Source organism: Ambystoma mexicanum, chromosome 4p (assembly GCF_040938575.1).
Source record: "Ambystoma mexicanum isolate Mex_15411 chromosome 4p, UKY_AmexF1_1, whole genome shotgun sequence".
NCBI lineage: Eukaryota > Metazoa > Chordata > Amphibia > Caudata > Ambystomatidae > Ambystoma > Ambystoma mexicanum.
In genome coordinates, this window is record NC_090927.1 from 1,099,383,872 (window position 1) to 1,099,405,531 (window position 21,660).

Genomic DNA, 21,660 nt, shown 5'->3' on the forward strand with positions numbered 1-21,660 from the left:
CCAGGCATCGTTAACTTGGGATGTTGATTCACAAAAGAAAAAGAGAATCCGACAGAGCGATTACTACTACGAAAGGTGCATAGTTCTGCGCAGCAGGTCAGTGCTGACTCTGGATGGGCTGCCTTGTGTTGGTTTGAGGCAAGGCCAGTCGACTTCTTTCAAGAAGGCACCCTGTTGAACTGAAGGGATGTCCTATGAATAAGAAAGTGTGCCTGCACTTCTAAAGCCTTTTCGATTTAGGCTCTGCAATTCTCCTTCATTGCGTTGCTAAGGGGTTTGAGGTCAATTCCGAGGCGATCATTTCCCCGAGCCCATAGAAGTCCTTGAAAATAAAAGAAATATACTTATTGGTCAAGCGGCCGCCAAGCTGCTGCCCACCACCTCAGTGAGGGTAAAAGTGTGCTAACGTGAGGGTGAACCCAGAGTAAGGTGATGCTTCTGGGAGACATATAGACTGGGCGTGTTCCTCCTTCACCAAACAAGCTCTATTCTCCCACTACCACCCTACAAGTATGCAATCTTTTCACTCCCAGATATCCCACTAGAGAGATGAGGTAGCAGCACTGGGCATGGGCTTGGGTAGGTTCTTGTTACATGCACGTTTACTGCCGGGTATTGTGGAGGAAACAGAGATAAAGGCAGACCTACAGTGAGGAGGCTTTCAAGTGAAATACAATGTCTTTGCTGTGCATAGTGGTCTGCCACAGCTCTGAGAAGAGGGGGCAGAGATGGCCTAGTTAAACAGAGAGAAATCCCTGCCACAAGTCCCATTAGGTTACATCCACCAATGTAACTCATATGTACAGGACAAAATGAGCTATTCCAGCGCTAATCACTACCACCAACCACCAACACTTCGATCTTGCACACATTGAGCTTAAGCCAATTGCTCGATATCCATGCACTTGCAGAGGTGATGCTGGAGGATACTCCCCAGATGTAAATCTGTAGAAAGAAGATACTGAGATTAATCAGCATTCGAGTATAAACCCAGGCCAACAGATTGAATGAGGTGAGAAGGTGGCTGAATACACACACTCAAAAGAAATGGACAAAGGACTATGCCCTGGGGTCACCACAGGTACCCAGAAGGAATGAAAAAGAGAAATATGGATTAGGAGCATCTGGGCAAGGACTGGAGCCAGACCAGCAGGGTACCTTAAACCCCTTAGCAATCTAACAGGATGGCAGGGCCAACAGTGCTGAACTGATATTCAGCACTATCGGCCATGCCGATCTGACAGGCCATGCAGTGATCTGACAGGTCTGTGAGTATTAAAGTGATGACACCTCCGACATCTGAGGCCTGGTGGGTGTCAAGACCTCCTGCTCCCTAGCCCCACTCTCCCATTTGACATTGCTTTGTCATTTTCAACTCGAAACTCAATTCCATCTTTGCCACTTCTCCTTCTATAAAGTCAGATTGCCCTTTATGCCTTGCTGGTTTTCTTCTGCAGTTCCTCTATTTGAGGATCCACGTCAAATGCTGGTACTGAGATATTGGAATAAATCTGGACAAGGGTTGCCTTTTTTTGTTAAAACACGCATCAAATGGCATTGTACATATCTGTTTTAACTTTATACTTTAATATTCTATCTGTCCACTCCCTGCCTTTCTGAGCTCGCTGAAGTGCCATCCTCTGTGCCTCTTCTACTAGAATGGGAATCAAAGGAGTTTAGATAAGCCAGTTGTTCTGACAAATCCTGTAGAGTAAGAACTACAACTGGAGGTTTTCTGTATGCTCATATTACCAACATATACTGTAGATTCTAACTTTACAATCAAGCATGTTTTCCCTCCCTATTACCTCAACACACTTGTCAATACTGCAAGGGACCTGAGGATAAGAGATAAGGATGTACCCCATTAACAGTAGAGAAAGAGGTGGCCAAGTTCAAGATGCAAAAAGGACATTTGGGAAAGAAACAGCGGTATTAGAGAAAACAGAGGAGCAAGACAGCAAACACATTGGGAGCGGCAGATTACTGCGCAGCATATTTGGTCGACAGAGAATTTGTCGCAGAATTTGGGATGAATTCTGCTGCATATATATGTTGGGGATGGGTTTAGGGAAATAACTAATGTAGGAGGGTTAAGGGGGTGGGGCTGCGGGGGTCTCCCCAGCATGTATATACGTCAAAATCAACCTGTAAAAAAAGAAAATGGAGGAATTCTCCTTTGATCAAATGTATTCGATCAAATCACCCTAAACCAACACATTTACACACATCCTTGGCTAATATATAAAGAGGGATCCCCTTTCGTTTGATGGTGTGTTGATGTGTATGCAGTACCGTAGAGATTTGCCATGATGTACTCACCGCACATCAGATTATAAACTTCAATGTTGTCAAATGCTTCCACCTCCACTCCATCTTTGAAGCCCGGTCCATGTGCTATGAAGATGGCCTGAAAAGGGAAGCAGTGATGCTTAAGGATGTCGTGCAGCACAACCCAAAAGGCATATGAAGGCATTCAACGTTTCAATTTCATTTAAAAGAGTGCACAATATTTTGCAATTTTCCAATTTTACTTTAGGTAGCAGCAAGGCAAACAAAATGGTCGTAGCCGGCGTGCATGGAGCGATCAGAATGTCATTTAACACACATAGGGGGTCATTCTGAGTATGGAGGTAACCATGTCGCTATTAGTGGCATGGCTACCCCCATACCGGGTACCGGGTCCGGGTTCCTTGAATGAGGAATTACCGGGCCATTCCGACCTTGGAGAGCCCGGTAATTCCTCATTCAAGGAACGCGGACCCAGTACCTCCCCATTCCCATTTGAGCCCCCATAGGGCTCAATGGGAATGGGGAGGATGCTAACAACAGGCCCGTTAACAACGGGCCTGTTGTTAGCATCCTGGTCTGCTCGCGGGACTCGCCAAGGATGCCTGGTTTTAACAGGCAGACTCTTAATCGGGCGCTAATGTGTTGACGGCTCCGGCACCTTTACCGGCGCCGTTAACCCCTTACCGCCAAGGTCGTAATGACCTCCATAGTATTGTGTGATCCTCTTATTTATAGTGAAACTCATATCATTAAAGAAATTGGGATATTCCTCATACAGAAGTTTAAAACCAAATGAATATCGACCAACCAATTACTTAAAACCAATTAAAGTGTCTTTAGGAAAGGGGAGCTCTGAGTGACATTATACATTTTACCTCTTGGAACAGAGGCACATGCAGGCCCTTAGCTGCCACCTGTTTCAATGCTGGACTGGAGCTGCAGGAGAAATTAGTGGGGCGGTGCAGATGGATTGGGAAAACAACAAAGCACCGTGTTGACGAATTGTGAGTCAGGATTTGGTCAGCTGATTTGGGTTTCATCTGGGTAATTGTAGCAAGTAAGCAAGCAAGCTCTTTTTTGCTGATGAGTTATATGAACTTGGCCATGTAAATGTTGAAATGGAAGGGCGAAAGTGTGGGTCTCTGTGACACCACACGTGCTAATGGAGGGTTCATTTCAATGGCGGGGTATGTGTAGTTTCTGTCCTTCTTGACGGCACTGGTGTTATTCTGCTTAAACGGAGTGTACCAGAAAGAGGAGGGTTCACAGAAGTGTATGACTAAAAAATATAAAGTGCAACCACTCAGCAAGGATTCGAAAATGACAAAAGGTGATATGCAAAATGATCTCTTTTTAAACGTACTAGTGTTAACAGTGCGTGAGCAATTGTGGTAGGACCCTCAGAACAGATAATGTCCTAATTATAGTAGTCGTGAACATGAGCAAGTACCTTTCCTTGTCATTTCATGGTTTGAAGAAACGATGCACCTGAAGCAACATCTGACAAATGTAAACATTTATGTCATAATAACTTCTCTTCAATTCTGCAAAAATGTGTGCTATTGTTAACTAATGTAATCTCGATAAATAAAGAACCACTTTGCTGAAAACAGCTGTTAAATGAAGGTTGGCTTTTTCAGCATTGTAGGACTCATTGTCAAGTCAACATTCCACACGGTTCCTCTCCTACAGTGAATTACACAGAACACTGAACAGGCATATTAGGCTATGAGCCTAAAGGGAACTTTAATCGAATAAGAAATTATGATTAGATCCATAATGCGAGACTGCAAAGGGATATTGTCTCTAAACCACTAGACATATTCAGTACGAGTTAAATGCAGCTCTAGCTCTATTCCTGCTGCATTTAACGGTCCGCCCAATCTCGAGTTGGGCGGAAAGTTGGAGTTTTACCTCTAGCTTTTTGCTGGAGGTAAACATCCAGCTTCCCACCCATTTTCGGCGCTATTACCACCGGCAGTAGTAGCGCCGAAAATCCTCATAGAATCCTATGGACTCTTAAACAATGGGGAATTACAGCCTTACCACTACTTGTGATCTGGCATAAATTGCACTGGACCAATTAGCAGTAACACTATTTGCGTTGCCGTCATCCTGGCAGTATTACCGCCGGCATACCGCCAAGGTCATGATAGAGCTCATGTTTTATATCATCCTGATTTTCTGATCTTTGCGGATTAAAATCTGCTAGAAAATACTCTCCAATTCCATTTGGGTGAAAATATTGAATTTCTATCATTTTATGGAACATTTACTATTCAATATTAGCGAAAAGAATAAAATCTTTGCCCAACCCCAGACAGCCAATTTGAAAACCATACCTCCATACTTTTAAATTCATTGTCATAGCCATGATTACCGCCTCCACAGAATGTGTAGGATTTGTCCCTATGGGAAAATAGAGAGACATTACGCATCGTTAGAAAAATCAGCCTTCACATCACATTCAAAGAATAATGACACCTGTCAATTGAGTCTGAAAAATGTGGCTCTTTGAAAGAAGAAGCAGCACGCCAGTTGCTGAAATGAGATTTTTCTAGCTTTTCAAAGAGTTTTCAGACATTAGTGGTAGACAAAGGACCTTGACGTCACTTATTCTACGTCTAACAACCCTCCTCGCTTAGTCTGACCAACAACATCCATCAGTTGGTGCAACTGAAAAGCACTTTTAACTCCAGTTCCAGCTACTGGAAAATAGACCCAACATTCTTAAACAATTTGGGTTTTTTTGTCAAATGTTTTTAAATGTGAATTGTGTTTTAAAATATTTTGTTTAAAGTAACTTTGTGACATTTGACCCATCCTTAATCAGGACAATAATCCATGTTCCTTTCTAATTATATCACATTTTAAATAATTCAGAAATTAGGATGTCACTCTGTTCACACACTTTTCATTTAGTTATCTACAAATATTGATTTATCTATCCAAGTAGTAGCGGGAAAATAAATGAGAAGAAGCAAAAATATAGGTGCTGGAAAGTCAACAGTGAAAGCCCTAGCGCAAGGAAGGACATTGTATGAGGCGCTGAGAAGAATGGGTCAAGGGGGAAACAGGGAAGGGGAGAGAAAGTAAAATCTCTGATGAATTAGCAATGGAAAATACCCTGCATCCTACTCTGGTATAAGCAGTGGGAAGTAACACTGTGCTTTAGGTCCATGAAGGGAAGCAGACACAGAATTTCTGGGATGCTTCAATGAACAATCAAAGCAATATAAAAGTTGACTTTTACAAAATATAAGAAGCAATTCTTTAGGATGGGTTGGTTGTTTGACATTTGGGGTTGCAGAAGATATCTCTCCCAACCAGAAACACCCATAGCCATGGGGGTAGGTGTCAGAATACCTTGGTTGCATCAGGGAAATGGGGTATCCTATATGAAAGAGTTGGTGGTCAAAGCACATATTACATGTTTTGAGTTGGCAGAGAGAAGAGGGTGCAGGTTATAGGAAATAAGAAGTGCAGGAGATAATAAGCTATTATATCTTTAAGGAGGTAATATAAAAAATACATGGGGTAATCTATGTATTTTAAAAGTGGGTTTAGAGATCCATCTGGTATACATTTTGTATTTTTGTGGCCAATATTTTTGAGTCAATACTGATACATAGATTCCTTGCAAAGACCCTGTAACCCGATGATGCTGAATGATAATAAAGCTGGATCCTACTGTAGATTATCAAACCAATAAAGGCCATCTTCAGTACAATTGATGCAGATCACCCGCTAAAATCATATTCACCAGTATTTCATCATAGCCATTCATTCTTCTCATATAACTGCATATTGCATACATCTTCTCAAATTCTACATGGCTCTACTTTACAGAATGTGTTGCAAAATGGGTGAAATGCAAAATGAGTATTTGCTTTTTTACCACTTGTTGCACGGCTCACTTTGCTCCGCGGCATAGTGTGCATTACGGCCAAGCTAGACTACATTTGTGTGCCAGATTAGAATCAATGCTGCCCCAGGATATCAAGGTGTCATTAATTATGTAATAAACTCCTGCCTGCAGGACTTTACCATTTGCTAATGGCCCAGAGCCCAAGTTAACAGTCAGAGAAAAGCTAATGCAGTTAACAAGAGCTACCACCACTGTTGCCTCAAGGTACAGGTTTATACGCATGTGTTTATTATCATTAGCAGTGACAGGTTTCAACAGGTATCCACAAATATAATAAAAACAAAATAAATGTACTCAGGTCTTCCTCCTGTCCCTCTTCACTCCGGGGCCAAAATCACTTTCCATCTTCATTGTAAGGAAGAGGAAAGAAAGACTATCTGGGAGTGAAGGTGAAGGTAGGTAGGCAAGTGAAGGTATGTTTGTCTTTTTTGAATACTAAAGAAAATCATTAATGCAAGGTGTGCACCAGCGGGCATCTGTGCTTGCTCTGAATGAGGGCTTTTACCATTGGTTCCATGTCATTTCATTGTGGGATGTTTGTCAGATTTTTTAATGACAAAAAATCATCTAATCTTTTTTTGCGGGGGATACCGCCCAAGCTCTCCATCCCCTTTAATTTTTTTACCTATCTTCCAACAACCACACCCTACATATAGATCTTTCTAACCCCCCCTAAAAATGGGATGATATTTTTTTGGTATAAAATCCACAGTAAAAACCCCTGCGAACAAAACATCCTGCGATGAAAGGACGTTGTACCGTATCATTATATGCATCCATGTTACGAGCAACCTGATTGGTTGCTGTACCCACAGCGGTGCTAATCTACATTAGCTTTCGGCTATGCTCTGTCCTAAATACCAACCTGGTTGTATGTGGGTGGCTACTTAAAGAATAATCGTTCAAGATGGCATACAGTGTAAGTATCGGAATATAAAGCCATTTTATAGATTTTAAGAAGCGCATGCACATGACGCAATATTTATCATATCCGCAGGATCCATCTTTTTTCATCAGAATATAAGTGATAGCAAATATTGTACTGCACCTGACAGCCAGCCACTGCCTGTCGACATACAGATGAACTTTGTCAATGCGAATGCTGTTGGCATAGTGGAATCGCTTGGGCAGGTCACGAGTCAGGTAGGGCTTGAAATGCTGGTCAGGTTTCCGGCACTAGAACAAGTATATTAAGTGCAGTTGGTCAGAGTTATCTCTCTTTCAATCATAGAGTGAAATACAGCATATTAAAGTGTGTAGCCCAATTTAGAAATGTCCCATAGAGATGTACTGTACAATAAGTTTACGTATTCCTTACAGAGATGAAGAGGAAAGCACACTTACCATTAACAGAAGCGATTATTGGCCCTCACTGCAAGCAGTGCTGTAGCAGCAACACGGGCAGTATCTCCGAATACCACCTGTTACTGGGCTATGCTATCACAGGTATTGGAAGACATATGCAGTAAAAGCACTGGTGTACATGCCAGCAATTCTACAAATGCATTTCAAATACCAGCACATTTTGAGTTTGGATTGCAGAGGTTATTTTCGGAATTGGGGACATAGGAAGTATTGCAAGGGTCAATTATTCCATATTTCCCCCCAAGCAGTACTTCATATTTCCCCCATTCCCACATTCCATATATATTCCCTATGTTCCTAATTAGGTGATTTAAAAAATAGAAGGAATTTAAAAAACTAGAACACAGATGAAAGGGTCGAGAGCAAAATTATTGAGGAGCCTCCTCCCTTCTAGTTCATTCAAATTTTCAGCACAATGATGTGTACAAAAACACACCTATGGTTCCAAAAAACGTATGTTTATGTAGTTTTTGTTGGTATCTGCTTTTTACATTATTTAAGAGGTACTTCTGAAAATCATAGATTACAACAACACAAGCAATCATAGTTTGCACAATCAGAACAAAACAGAGGCAAGATATTGTTCTAGCATAGTGATACTAAGAAAAGACATAATACAGTTACTACTGTCGCTACTCGAAGTAGAGGACAGGGGTCGAAATTCAGTGAACAAATGAACAGCAAGTCTATAATAAATATCTTGAGAACAAACAGTTGACAATGGTGACACTGTATACTGGAGGGGAATTTAAAAAAACACATGTTTCTGCCATGTATCCGTCCCGATAATGATGCCCTCCTGTGCCAGGAAGCATGCTTTGTTAAAAGTGCGTCTGCAAAACAAACGTAAAGTGCCTCGGCAAAAATCTTTCTGGAAATGGGGCGTAGTGGGGGTTCGGATGGAAGAGGGGGCAAACATGCAACAGAGGGAAACAGTGCTGGCGATAGTAAGGAACTCTTGGCTTTAGGCAGTAATGCACAAGCAGTAGATATCTATGCGGAGTACATTTGGTAGTCAATCTTTTTGTAATCATAGTTGTTGAGGTGGACATTATCACATAGTTCCTTTTCGAAAGCCATGAATCAAGAGCCAAAGGCAAAGGACCCTGGGAAGCCAGGCATGACGACCACCTCCCATGTTTCTGGATTGAACTCACTTTAACTGCACATTTAATTGTCCACTAAGCAATCAATTTCCAATTCGGTTTGCGCCAACTTTCTTCTTCTGGACGATTTATGCATTCAAAAAAGGAAAAGCATGCATCCTCTGTGCCAGTGTTGTCCAACTCCAGGCCTCGAAGACCAGATCCATGTTGGCTTTTTCAGGATATCCCTCAATAATATTAATGAGATAAATTTGAATGCAATGATTCTAAATGTATGCACATTTTTGCTCAATCAATAAGGGGTAACCTGAACACCTGTTAGGTTTCCGTCCCTCGATGCTTTGAGTTGGACAAGCCTGCTCTACGCCTTCTTTGTTGTTCTTCGAAAAGCCAGTAATTGAAAATATCCCTACACTCAGAAAGATGGTGTCAGGGGTTATTGTTCGGAGACAGCTCTCCTAGCCACTAATTCGGAGCATAAGCTCATCCCACCAAATGACTCCACTGTTCATAAGGGCCCTGATATCATGCACCATAGGTATTTTTCTGTGACTTTTATTCTCATCCATGTAAGTCCATTACATTTTGCATGCAACTGATTTGGTCACCCACAAATTTAGGAACATGCATTAACATTTTCATGGCCAAGTTCTTGGCAGAATAAAATATGATTTTAGCATTACGATTTCCACCTAGTGTTGCTAGGTCTGGAAAATATGTGGGGCTACGTGTATGTCGGGACTGTCGGGAATTGGAGCTCGCTAGCCTTTTGAATATAACCCCTGAGCTTTTATCAGGGGCTACAACCAAAAGACCTGGGGATATAGCCCCCTAGCCTCCCCTAGCAACGCCTCTGCCACATAGCCTGAACAAAATCACACTTGTCTGCTTTGTTTTTCGTGACCTTTTCCAGAAATTGTGCACACCATAACAATCAAAAAAAGTGGATCAGCAGAACTCAAAATATTCACTTTTAAATTAAAAAGAATTGATATAGTCACACACTCATGACGTCACAACGTGGGATGCATGACCAAACACTAGTTTCAGCTAAAAAAAAACAGCCTTGTTTGAGATTTATAAAATAAGTGGTTTGGAAATTGGAAGCAGGGTGGAATTAAACAGATCAGAAAAGCTTAAAGTGGTTTCCTTAGGATTGCTAGACTACTGGCATAAGAAGCAGGCGGCCCTTCCCAGGGCTGTGCGAGCAATGTCCGCGTGACTGAACATGAACTAAAAGTAGATAAAGTTCATCTTTAACTCCAAGCCAAGCATGAAGAAAAGGTCCATTGACAATTTTCAAATGTTCTCCGTAGGGCCACTCCTGGGGTCAGGGCAATCAATTAATCTGTCAGTCAGGAAATTCACCGACTTCCCAAAACATGTACAATCTTGAAACCTCTGGATTAACTTGTCCATTGAGCCTGGGCAGGAGACCTGCTCTTCTTCTTGTCTAAGGCCACTAGTAGTTCATAGCTCTTTACAGGATGTCCCAAACCTCCCAGTATGAGGAGCTGATTACTACTCGTTCCTGAAGACCAAAGGTTGGCTGTGTCTTCCTCCTTTTCCTCCTCAATGCCTCGTAACCTACATGTCCCTCAGGGCCCTGAAGCTAGCTAGTCCTTGACTTCTTTTTCACTCTCTCAATCGCCACCTATATGATGCCCTGCCACATTGAACTTCTCCCCTTAGATGGATCCCTGCTATCATTCAAATCTGCATTTTTTATTTTCTTCTTACTACCACCCTCCTTCTTAGATAGGGTCTGTTCCTTCTTACCCTCCTCAAAACGTCCCTCCTACCTCTGGCTATTCCCTTTCTGCTCCTTACGCTAAACCTCTTCTTCTTCCAATATACTATTATCCTCCTTCTTCTCAGAGCTCCACTCCTTTCCCCTTGGGTTATTCTGATCTTCTTCTCTCTCAAAACTACTCTCCTCCTCTTCCACTATATTTCCCTCCTACTTCTTCCCGATTCTTCACTTCTTTCCCCGGATGTAATTCAGGGATACTTCATCTTCCGAATTACTGCTCTCCCCCTTTTCCGATTTGCTTTTCTTCCTCCTTCCTTTTTCACTTTAGCCTCCCCACTTTCTCAACACTCTCTCCCTTGATCATACACCTCTCCTCCTTCTCTCCTCATAGAACTTCACCTCCTCCTCTCTACTCAACCTTCCCCTTTCCTTTCTACATCACAAGCACCTCCTTCTTCTCCTCCTCACTCTCCTCCTCCTCTCCACTCTGTTCCTAAATCATTTTATCACCTGACCACCGCTCTTCACTCATGTCAAAACTCTCTCTGTCTCCGGCAACTCAAACATCCAACCGAAGCCTGCCCTTTTTAATGTCTGCCTGCTCCTTCCCTAGGGCCAGATAGCCAGGGTCTGCAGGTACATGTTTTTAATAGTTTTACAATACGATTGGTGCATAATAATTTCTCATTGAGTTTCACCTGTTGTGGTTGATGGAGTGTGGGACTATGACATCAGCTGAACCCTAGCTGTAAGAACCATATCCGCCATCTTGGAATTCCTAAATGTGCACATGCACAGAAGAGCACCAGCTCCGCGCTGGGACTGTGCATCAATCTCAGGCAGCACACAGATTCCACAGTATGGAAAATCTTTGTTTGCTGAATCTTGCAAGTGCTTGTTAGCATGAACTCTATTGATCTTGCTCTCTGAGTTGAATAAAGCCCCACTGCAAAGTTCACTGCCATTCCGTACCACTTCTTAAAGAGGCAGGTGTTTGGTTGGTAACCATGTGATTATCTGGAGCTTCCCAGTCATAGGGCAAGTCAGGTAACCAGGGAATTCCACCATATCATCATCAGGTCCTGTATTACGCTGTAGGTGGTAGCCTCTGACACTGATAGCCGCCCCCTTACCCACAATAAGGGTCAGGATGGTGACATCATCACAGTACTTGCGTAATGGAGCCAGAGGAACAACATGACATTAATAACATACCACACAATGAAAAAGATACCTTGAAACACACAGGGTTAGAGGACTCACTCAACACACACACACATGGCACACATAGATATACACCCGCTTCCTCATTCAACAAGCAGTGGACCTGAGGGATAACAAGAAATGAAAAATATACCACATAACACACAAGATAACATGCTTCGCCAACACACACATCAAAACTCACTCGCACGCGCATCATAGACACACACACACATACATATAAAACATTCCCTGCTCTGGGACGAAACAAAAGTGAAAATATACCACTAAAGGAAAATTATACTTTGCAATGTACAATATAATCATCAGCACCCAAAACACCCCCAGACACATACACGCAACATATACAAAGAGGTCTGGGAGCCCCTCTACCGAGAATAAACACAGCCAAATGACCTGTTCTGTGTGAAGTTACCCACTCGGGAGGGTCTACAACCGCGTTTTAGCTCACTGTACCTCGCACAGTATTATTTGGCCGTGTTTGTTCTCAGCAAAGGGGCTCCCAGACCTTTTTGTGAATTTGTAAGAATTTGGGGTTTCACCCTAAATTACCCACGGTAATCCAGGCATGACCCCTTTCTGACTGTGCTTAGAGAGGGACAGCTTCACCTCACTGATGAGGCCCGACTAGGCCAAAACATGCATCTAGGGTTGCTGTTGGTACTCTTGTCCAGAGGAGATTTGCATAGCATTTCGGTACTGTACTGCCTAATTGGGTGGGACCAGACTGATTTGCAAATGGATATTTCTCCTCTGTGAAAAGTACAGTGAGCTAAAATATGGCTGTAATCCCACTCTGAGTGGGCACCTTGTCATAGAACAGGTTATTTGGCTCTGTTTGTTCTCAGTAGAGGGGCTCCCAGACCTATTTGTGAATTTTTAGGAACTTGGGGTTTCACCCTAAATTACCCAGGGTAATCTAGACGTGGACCCCTTGCTCACTGTGCTTAATGAGGCACAGCTTTGCCTCACTGATGAGGCCCTACTAGGCTGAAACACGTATCTGGGGTTGCTGTTGGTAATCTTGTTCAGAGGAGAATTGCCTTGCATTTCTATGTTAGAACCCCTAGGTGGGTGGGACCAGACTGATATGCAAATAGATAATTCTCCTCTGTGAAAGGTACAGTGAGATAAAACGTATTTGAAGACCCTCTCGAGTGTGCACCTTCCCATAGAACATGTCATTTGTCTGTGTTTGTTCTCGGTAGAGGGGCTTCTAGACCTTTTTGACACAGCATACACATATTGCACAAAAACACATAGATACACACACACAACGGGGACACATTCACAAATGTGCACACAAATGCACACAACCTCCTTACTATCCAACACAAACACACCTTTATACCCAACAAGGAGTTGTGCCGGGGGGAGAGCACAACATGAAAAATATACTGTGCAAGGCACAAGATAACAGGCTGCATTCAAAACACAACCACATGCACAGACATCATACACGCACAAACACATGACCACCTCTGTACGCAACATGCATCAGTGCAGTATAGATAACATGAAATGAAAACTATAACACAAAATGAAAAACATACTGCACAACATGCTGTATAACACAAGATATTTCACTGCCCCAACACACGCATACATCGCACACAAATGCACACATTCAAATACATACACCCTTCTCCGCACCTATCATGTAATGATTCCAGTGGGACACCACAAAATGAAAAACACACCACAAAATGACAAATCAACCACAAAAATAAAAGCATGCTGTGCGATAAACAAGACAATCGTCGGTATCCCAAAACAGCTCACATACACACACCACACTTAACTTCATACCATAAAATATACCACAAAATGATCCCTATACCAGGTCACTCACTAGTTAATCCAATGCCCCAAGACACAACTCCCCATATACATAAATATTCATAAAGTGCATACCAACCATCCACAACACACACACACCCTGGCACCACCACGCCACACACACAAAACAATATGCAGCAAAGCAATGAAAAGAAAAGCCTGGAATTAACAAAATCACATGATACATTCAGAATAATACACTGGAAATATGTCACTCGAATGACATACTCTAAAAACGACATGCACATAATACAATTCAGCATGCTCACTGTACCCCAGGTGCGTACTTCCAAATACTCACTTTAACTTTCGCATGCATGTGAGCCACCTAATACAACTGGTTTAGTGAAGCAGTGGTGTATTGTGAGTTAACGGTTTACATTGTAGAATGATGGACTTTGTTATAGGAAAATGCTTAATTTGGACTTTGTACCTTAAGGTTGGCATTACAAACCTTTGCACACTACATTGGGGGTCATTACGACCCTGCCGGTCCGGTAACTATGGTACCGTTAAGCTTGCCGGTACCGTAGTTACCGGACCGAGATTCTCTGAGTCCTGTGGGCGGGCGCCCTCCCGCCCGCAAGGCCTGACCTGGCGGGCGGACCGGCACCCGCCCACAGACACAGACGGTAAAACCGGCACCATTGTGAATGGTGCCGGTGCTACCATGCTCCCCATTCCCATTGAGCCGTATAGGAAAAAGGGGAGCATTTCATTCCGGCACCCGCGAAAGGGCAATTACCGGGTCCGGCAAGGCCGTAATCACCCGGTAGTTGCCCATTCGCGGGTGCCGGAAAAAAATTCAAACTTGTAATGAGGCCCATTGTGTTGCCTTTGGGCTGAGTGTTTGTACCTTCACATTGTCATTCCAAACATGTGCAGAAATACCTTTTTAGATTTCAAATAAATCTTAGAACTTTGTATGACTTTGCACCAAATGTTTGAATGGTTGGCACATAAAGCCCAGGCAGAGATGATAGTTTTGGCAAGAATTATGCAATTTCATTAATAGGGAAACCATAGTTTTCTGATCCTATATTCAATACGTAAACCAGTTATGCCTATAATTGTTAATCAGGTGAAGGATTGTCTGTCCAACAAACATACCCCCTATGAACATGTAAGAGCACTATAGTTAAGAGCCCAGCGCCCAGAAAAAAATGATGTCATACCACTGAAAGAGCCAATGCAAATGTGACTTGCTTGTGCATGGAAAAAGAGAAGCAAGAGGCAGGTGGGTCCATGCCTGCATTGCAGTAAAAAAGGACATTTGATGAAGGATTTGTATGCAGTTACCGTGGGTTGTCGGAATCAAGATAATCCCCCTGACTTGATGGGGTAGAGGTTTTGTTGATCGGTTTATCTTCCTCAGTCCAGGAATGCCAGAATCGGTTTTTGTTTGATACTAAAGGCAATGTTATCCTTTTATGCTCAGACCCTCTGAAGGCCACACATAGGGAAGGTGGAGATCTCATAACACAAAGCACTCCCTTCAGAACAAATATATCAATTATTTTTTCTCTTTTTGCTACATTTTAGTAAGTACAGAGGGTCAAAAGACTCTCTCCACCAATATGAGGGGTACTTTGCAATGAACTGACCGCATGTGATTCAGGAACATGCCTATCCAGACTCCTATGCAAACGTATGCTCGTATTCTGGCAGAGCTATGCTGGGCAGATCATACTCTGACGACAGCTGCGCTACCCCCTATAATGTCTGCTTTGTCTTTTTGGGAGTTGTGACATCCAAGCATTCATCACTTTTTTCCTTGCCCTATGAAACTTAAACTACAACACTGTTCAATAGTAATCACACATAATGTGCTGCTCAGGTCTTTGCTTATCCCCCAGAACTCTCACAGTCAAGAGTTTAAGTTAAAACCTGAGCAATTGGAAAACATGCTTTTCTAAACTGACAGAAACAGCCATCTAGACATATCTGATAGAAAAAACCAACTGACAGGAATAAATACCTGCACAGAGCAAGTTTCCACCCAAGCCACACAAAATGGTCAGGTATCTACAGCCAGGCCATTCGATACCAGCGCATATGCTCCAACAGGAAAACAAGGGACAGCCAAATTGCCATACGCCGCACATACTTCTTGCAAAAAGGTCACTTAGCCAGAATAATAGACACCGAATTTGACTGTGCTTTGAAAATGCCCAGAGACAACCGGCTACAATACAGAGACACAAGAGAGACAGAACGAATACCTTTGTTTGTCATCTTCCACCCGGCACTAACCCAACTGAATAGAATTCTTAAGGACCTGCAACCAATTTTCAGCAGGGAAGATGAACTGAGAGACATCTTCAAAAAAGCTCCCCTAATTGTATACAAGCAACAGAGAAACCTAGCACAGTCTTTAATCAAGAGTACATTTCCACAAGACCTGGAACGTACCCTTGCAACATCAGGAGATGCAAAAGATGCCAACACATCTGCACCAGATCTGCCATAACAACCCAGCGGAACCGAACAATACAGATACATGGGACATACAACTGCAAATCATCCAAGGCTCTATACCTCATCCAATGCAGAACATACATTCAAGGGACTTAAGTGGATGAGACCTGCCAAGAGCTACTTGAAATGATGAAACTACGTATATACACCATCTCAAACCACAAAACAGAAACACTAGTTGATCGACAATTCACACAGAATGGGCATTCATTGCAGGATTGATCAGTGATAGTTGTAAAAGGCGGCCTCTCAAATACCACCCAGAGAAGGACATGGGAGCGCAAGTGTCTGAAGGTGCTTAACCTAAAACACAGTGGTCTCAACATAGATATTGGATTCTTGACACACTATGGCCAACTTTGAGCCCAGGTCCAGCAGTGCATTCACATCAACAAAGTCAGTAAACTCCCCTCCAGCACCATCATTTCTCACCAACAGCTGCCAGACACTATTGTTCTGGATCCCTAATGTGTGAGGAACACAGGACACCCACAATGGAAACCGTGGCCATCTGAGTTCAAATGTTCGGCACCCAATACCGAGCATGAGACAAGCTGAGATAATAGCGGACACTGCACCGTCCAAAAATGGGTAACGTTTTTCTTATTTGCCACATTGTGTGCAAGCCAGGAAACCATTGGTAAGCTTCAGGCATAGTGAGGTAACATTGTAGACTGCATCAGTTAAACCTTGGAGCACATTTTTGTAGTGGGAAATTGTATACCAGCCAGTAAGTCTTAGCTGCTTCATTGGAATCAGTAAAACGCCCTGACACTACTTAGAGACTGCAAAATACTTTTTTAGACTGATTAAATTACAGACTGACACCATTTCCCAATTATGTGTTTTCAAACCTCTCAATTCAATACACCTTTTAAAGTAACCAGTCATTTTAGGAATCTAGCAGGGCCCACATTAATACTGCTTGCACCTAACTAAATGGTTGCATGTAAAAGAATCCGTTTTTTCTACTTTCTTTCTGTTAAATGCAATTCTCAGGATGTGGACTGTTTCCAATCCCTTGTGTCCCTTACTTCCAGATGTGTTATGGCTTTTTAGATAAGAAAGCAATTCCAGGCCCACATTTCATTCATTCTGCTCCTCCAGCCAATAACATGTTTCTTTTTTTCATTTTGAGAATTATCTGTGCTGTGACTTTCCCTTATAAATCTGATGAAGCGGTTTGTGGGACTTCATAAGCTAATGGTTTGTTCCATCACTGCGTAAAATGTTCAGTTAGTCCGATAAACGGTATCAAAATCTGCAACCTGTATGATTTTAAACCTAGATTAACACGGCATTTAACTTTTCTTTGCATTCGCCCACAGTTAAAATTGACCAAGATGAGATGCTAAACCAGCATGCTTCTTACTTGTGGTGAAAGGGCACTCCTGCACATAAAAGAGCACAGTTACACCCTAGTTCAAACTTTCCGGCTTTCTCCACGTGGAGCACTATGAGCATTTTTAAACAAATAGCAAAGAAAAGCCTTATTAAGAAACAAACACACACATACAATAAGAGGTTGTGTTAATAGAGGCTCCAAAGCCTCCCTTCCAGCGGCGCAGACAGTTTAGGGCCTGAGCGGGCAAGACCTCCCAAAATCTGTAAATGCCCACTCAGCAGTTCTGTGTGGGCATTAACAGATGTTAATGTCACTGGGGTGGGACCAACTACATTAGCTTCAGGCCCCACTTGTTAGACAATCCTGGCTACGCCTCATCTCCCTTCCCCTATGTAGGGGGGGAGGCAGGTTTGCAAACAAATATGGTTATGCAGAATTCCAGATCAGGGTTATTTGCAAGGTCACAGACATTTGTACACCCGCCCATCCTGCCTGAGACGGTGGTGGGAGACACTTCTACTGGTACCAGGTAGAGACCATGTGGGCAGGGTATCTGAGCTATGCTTTGGAATTCGGACCATAGGTGCAACAGCGGGCTCTGTGTGTGTAGTTCCAACCTGGTGCATGGGGTGAAGACGAGTTGCCTTTGTTAGTCGGCCTGGCAGTCTGAACACGGAGGAGCTTCTGCAGCCCATGTTTAGGATAAGGTCACAAAGATCCTGCTGCTAAATCGGTGTTGGTGCAGCTCATGGATCGAAATTGCACGAAGATGGGAGCTATTTAGCTCCTACTTGTATGACGTTAACATCAGCATCTAGCAGGCACTACATGCGACTCACCAGGCAAAGTGGGGTCAAATGAACATACATATCTGACATGACCTACTTGACTTTGACAAAGGGTATACATGGGAATTCAGGCCACATTCAGAAGGCATTAAAAGCATAATGGGTTATGTATATTGCACAACATGTTGTATTCTGCTCCTAATGGGGAAGTGCATTTTGAGGTTATTTACTAGCCCCAAAGGCTGCTCCTGCTTACTGAGTGACGCATGATACCCAGGATCCTCCTTATGGGGTGGGGGGGCTGTTCACATTTCTTTCATCGTGTCCCTATTTCACCATTTTCTCTTGTACGAATAGCCATTAACAATGACCCATTTGTTGCCCTTTGGCAGATTTGCCCTGCACTAATTAAAGTGCTTCTTTCTGCTAAATAAAAGCAACCACGAGAAACAGCAAAGAGTGCTGCTTTATGGATGGGATTGCTTCTCTCTTGGTGCAGCAGTTAGCTATACAAATCTTCTTTACTGCCTCTCAAACACATAGATAATGGTGGTATCATGGCAAATTAAATGTTTGAGTTTGTTATTAAAAGACCATTAGCCCTCTGTGTGCACTCTTCATCCAATCAAAATGCAGGGAACAAAACTGAATCATAGTGTAATCGCTTTTGTCCAGTACTCTCCTTCCTTCTGTAAACCGCCCCAATTCGCCTGCTTGCCGCCTCCAACTCTCCATCGCTCCCTCGCTCTCTCACCCCAACCCCCCCGCCCCCACCAACTACCATCCCACATTAACTCTCTAGTGGCAGCTGCATTCTCCTCTCGGATCGCCCCTTCCAGCCCTTGCTGCGGGCCCCGCCATGTAAATCAGAAGGAACTCGGCTTTGTTTTAGTATTTTGTGCAAACCGCAAACTCTCACATCGCCTTCCCGGTCCCCTTTAAAGTCCAGACAGTGCACACATGCACTGCACTTTAGAGGGGCAACCTCCAAATCAGACACAGCAGAAAAATACATCTTTTATATAATGAAGGCCTCCTGTTTTAAATCAAGGGAACTAGAAGGCAGGGAAACGCCAAGGAAATTGCACTTCACAAAATGAAGCACATCAAATAACATTGGGATACATTGTTAACCAAAACGAATGAGTATCTCAGGAAACTACAACATTAATTGGAATATTTCTAAACTAAATATCACGAGTGGCCTAAGAAAAATAGAAAAAATAAATTAAATGTTCTTTGGTTCTGCTTTTCTGGAATAAAAATTTCCGACATTCACCTAAAATGCCCTGACGAAGCTCTAATGAGTGTAAAACGTGTTGGGCTCATATAGGCATAGGGAACATGAGGAACATGTCCCAGGGAAAGGGGAAAGGCAGGGTGCCCGGCATGAGGCTGCAAAAGCACACATTTAGTGAGGGGGAACTGCAGGGGCTGGTGGGTGAGGTTATCGATCATGCGGTTGAGCTGTATGGAAGCAGGCAGCGGAGGACATCTGGCAAAAGTAAGGCTGCCATCTCGGCCAGCATACGGGACAAGGTTGTGGCAGTGGGCATTGTCCCACGGGACAGCAAAGACTGCTGCAAAAGGTAGAATGACCTGAAAGCCAGGGTCTGCAGCCTCATCTCCAAGCACAGGCATGAGGCATCCACCACAGGAGGTGACACCACTGAAGCACTCGACTGATTCCATGGGGGGAAAAGCTCAGCTCCATCCTCCACATGGAAGGGATAGAGGAGATTGGCAGCTTTATTTAACTTCCCACTCCCATCTTAATGCACTGGCCAAAAGCATGTGTCCCACAGCATAGATGAGCCCAACGGCACCTGATTCAGCCCTGACCCACTCCATATACCCCAGCCAGTACCTCAGCATTCACTGGCTGCTGTTTTTGGGAAAGCTGGACACCCTTGAGCAGCACCAGGTCACCATCCACAAGCTGGTGGAGATGCAGGTAGACCAGCTGGTGGCCGATCTCTTTCCTCATCTGGTTCCCTCTTATCGAACAGCCTACTCCCCCTTCCTCTTTGTCTTGAGCCGGATCCCCTCAAATTTTGGAAGCCCCACAGTTGCTGAGATTGGTGGCCAGGGCCCTTATGTGTCCACCTGGGACCTGGCCCCCCACCCCTAATCGCCTTCAGCCTGTGCCTGCACCGAGCACGTGCCTCGGCACACACTGGCCTGTGCTATCACAGGCCTGCACTTACTTATTTTTTGGCAGTTGACCACTCTCACCAAGTCACTTAACAGTTGCTTACTCCCTAGCACTTCCCTCTTTGGTACTCCTAGCACTTACCCCCCCCAACCCCTCATCCCTTCTCTCACTCTGTACTTGCACGTTCTGAATGCTCACAAGGCCTAGTAGGACCGCCTCTATCTTTCATTGGTATATTTGCATTTCATTCCCATATTGTTGCCCTGTTGTCGCTTTGAAACACAATTCACTTAATGTATAAGTGCCTTACAAATGCACTGTAAATAAATAAAATAAAAATCTGCAGGCCATTCGGGACAGTGTACAGTAATCCCCAAGGTGGATTGCCAGGTCATTGGACTGCCAGTGCCGGCAGTAGTCAATGGCGACTGCTTCCGTCACACCGTGGCCCAGAGGGTGAGGGACTATAGAGAGGGTATGTCTGCCTTTGCATAATTCATGCATGCAAGTATGCTCCTTACCATGCAATACATCCATAGACAGGAATCAGAGCCTTCCACCTCCGTCACCCCAATGTAGGGGCCGTTGCCTGGGACCCCACAGCGGTGCTCATTGCGGAATGTGGCCCATACAGTGCCTGAGCAGGCTGGCAAGAGGCCACAAAAGTGACATGATGTGAAATGACCCTATTTCACTGGGCACAAGGGAGGTGGGTGGGAGTGGTGTTGGGGATTTGGTAGGTGGGTGTGAGTGGTGTTGGGGTTTGGGGAGGTGGGTGGGAGTGGTGTTGGGGATTTAGGAGGTGGTTGTGAGTGGTGTTGGGGTTTGGGGAGGTGGGTGGAAGTGATGTTGGGGATTTGGGAGGTGGGTGTGAGTGGTGTTGGGGTTTGGGGAGGTGGGTGGAAGTGATGTTGGGGATTTGGGAGGTGGGTGTGAGTGGTTTTGGGGTTTGGGGAGGTGGGTGGGAGTGGTGTTGGGGATGGGTGCTCACCACAGTTGTTAATTAAAGAAATAGTTCACAAGAAGAAATGTGAGCACAATACTGTTTGTTGAATGTGATATATTCAAGATCTGCGTATTTATACAAAAGTGTGCTGCATTTGAAAAGTAATGTCTCTAGTAAAAATGTTCAATTAGTTCTTGTCATACCAGACGTCTGTCACAGGCTTTGTCATGCTCAATGTGGGGCAGCATTGCATCTCTGGACACTGCATCATTGTCTGCTGGGGGGGCATGTCCATATCAGGGGACAGAGGGACAGTTCATCTGAGTCAGCTGTTGTGCATCATGGCACAAGCAACAAATATCTGGCCAACCTTCTCTGGCCTGTTAATCAGGGCTCCTCCGGTACAGTCAGGCATAAGAAACGTGCCTTCAGAAGGCCAAG

At 43.8% G+C, this 21,660-nt stretch overlaps 1 protein-coding gene across 2 annotated transcripts in view; it reads right to left on the reverse strand.

Annotated features, from left to right (window-relative positions):
- Positions 1-21,660, reverse strand: part of ENPP3 (ectonucleotide pyrophosphatase/phosphodiesterase 3) — a 759,459-nt gene that overhangs the window by 243,572 nt on the left and 494,227 nt on the right. For both annotated transcript variants that reach the window (XM_069606685.1, XM_069606686.1), the window contains exons 15-17: positions 7,269-7,396; positions 4,635-4,701; positions 2,323-2,410 (exon numbers count right to left, since the gene is read on the reverse strand). In XM_069606685.1, coding sequence (XP_069462786.1) covers positions 2,323-2,410; positions 4,635-4,701; positions 7,269-7,396 — 283 coding nt within the window. The remainder of the gene's footprint in view (positions 1-2,322; positions 2,411-4,634; positions 4,702-7,268; positions 7,397-21,660) is intronic.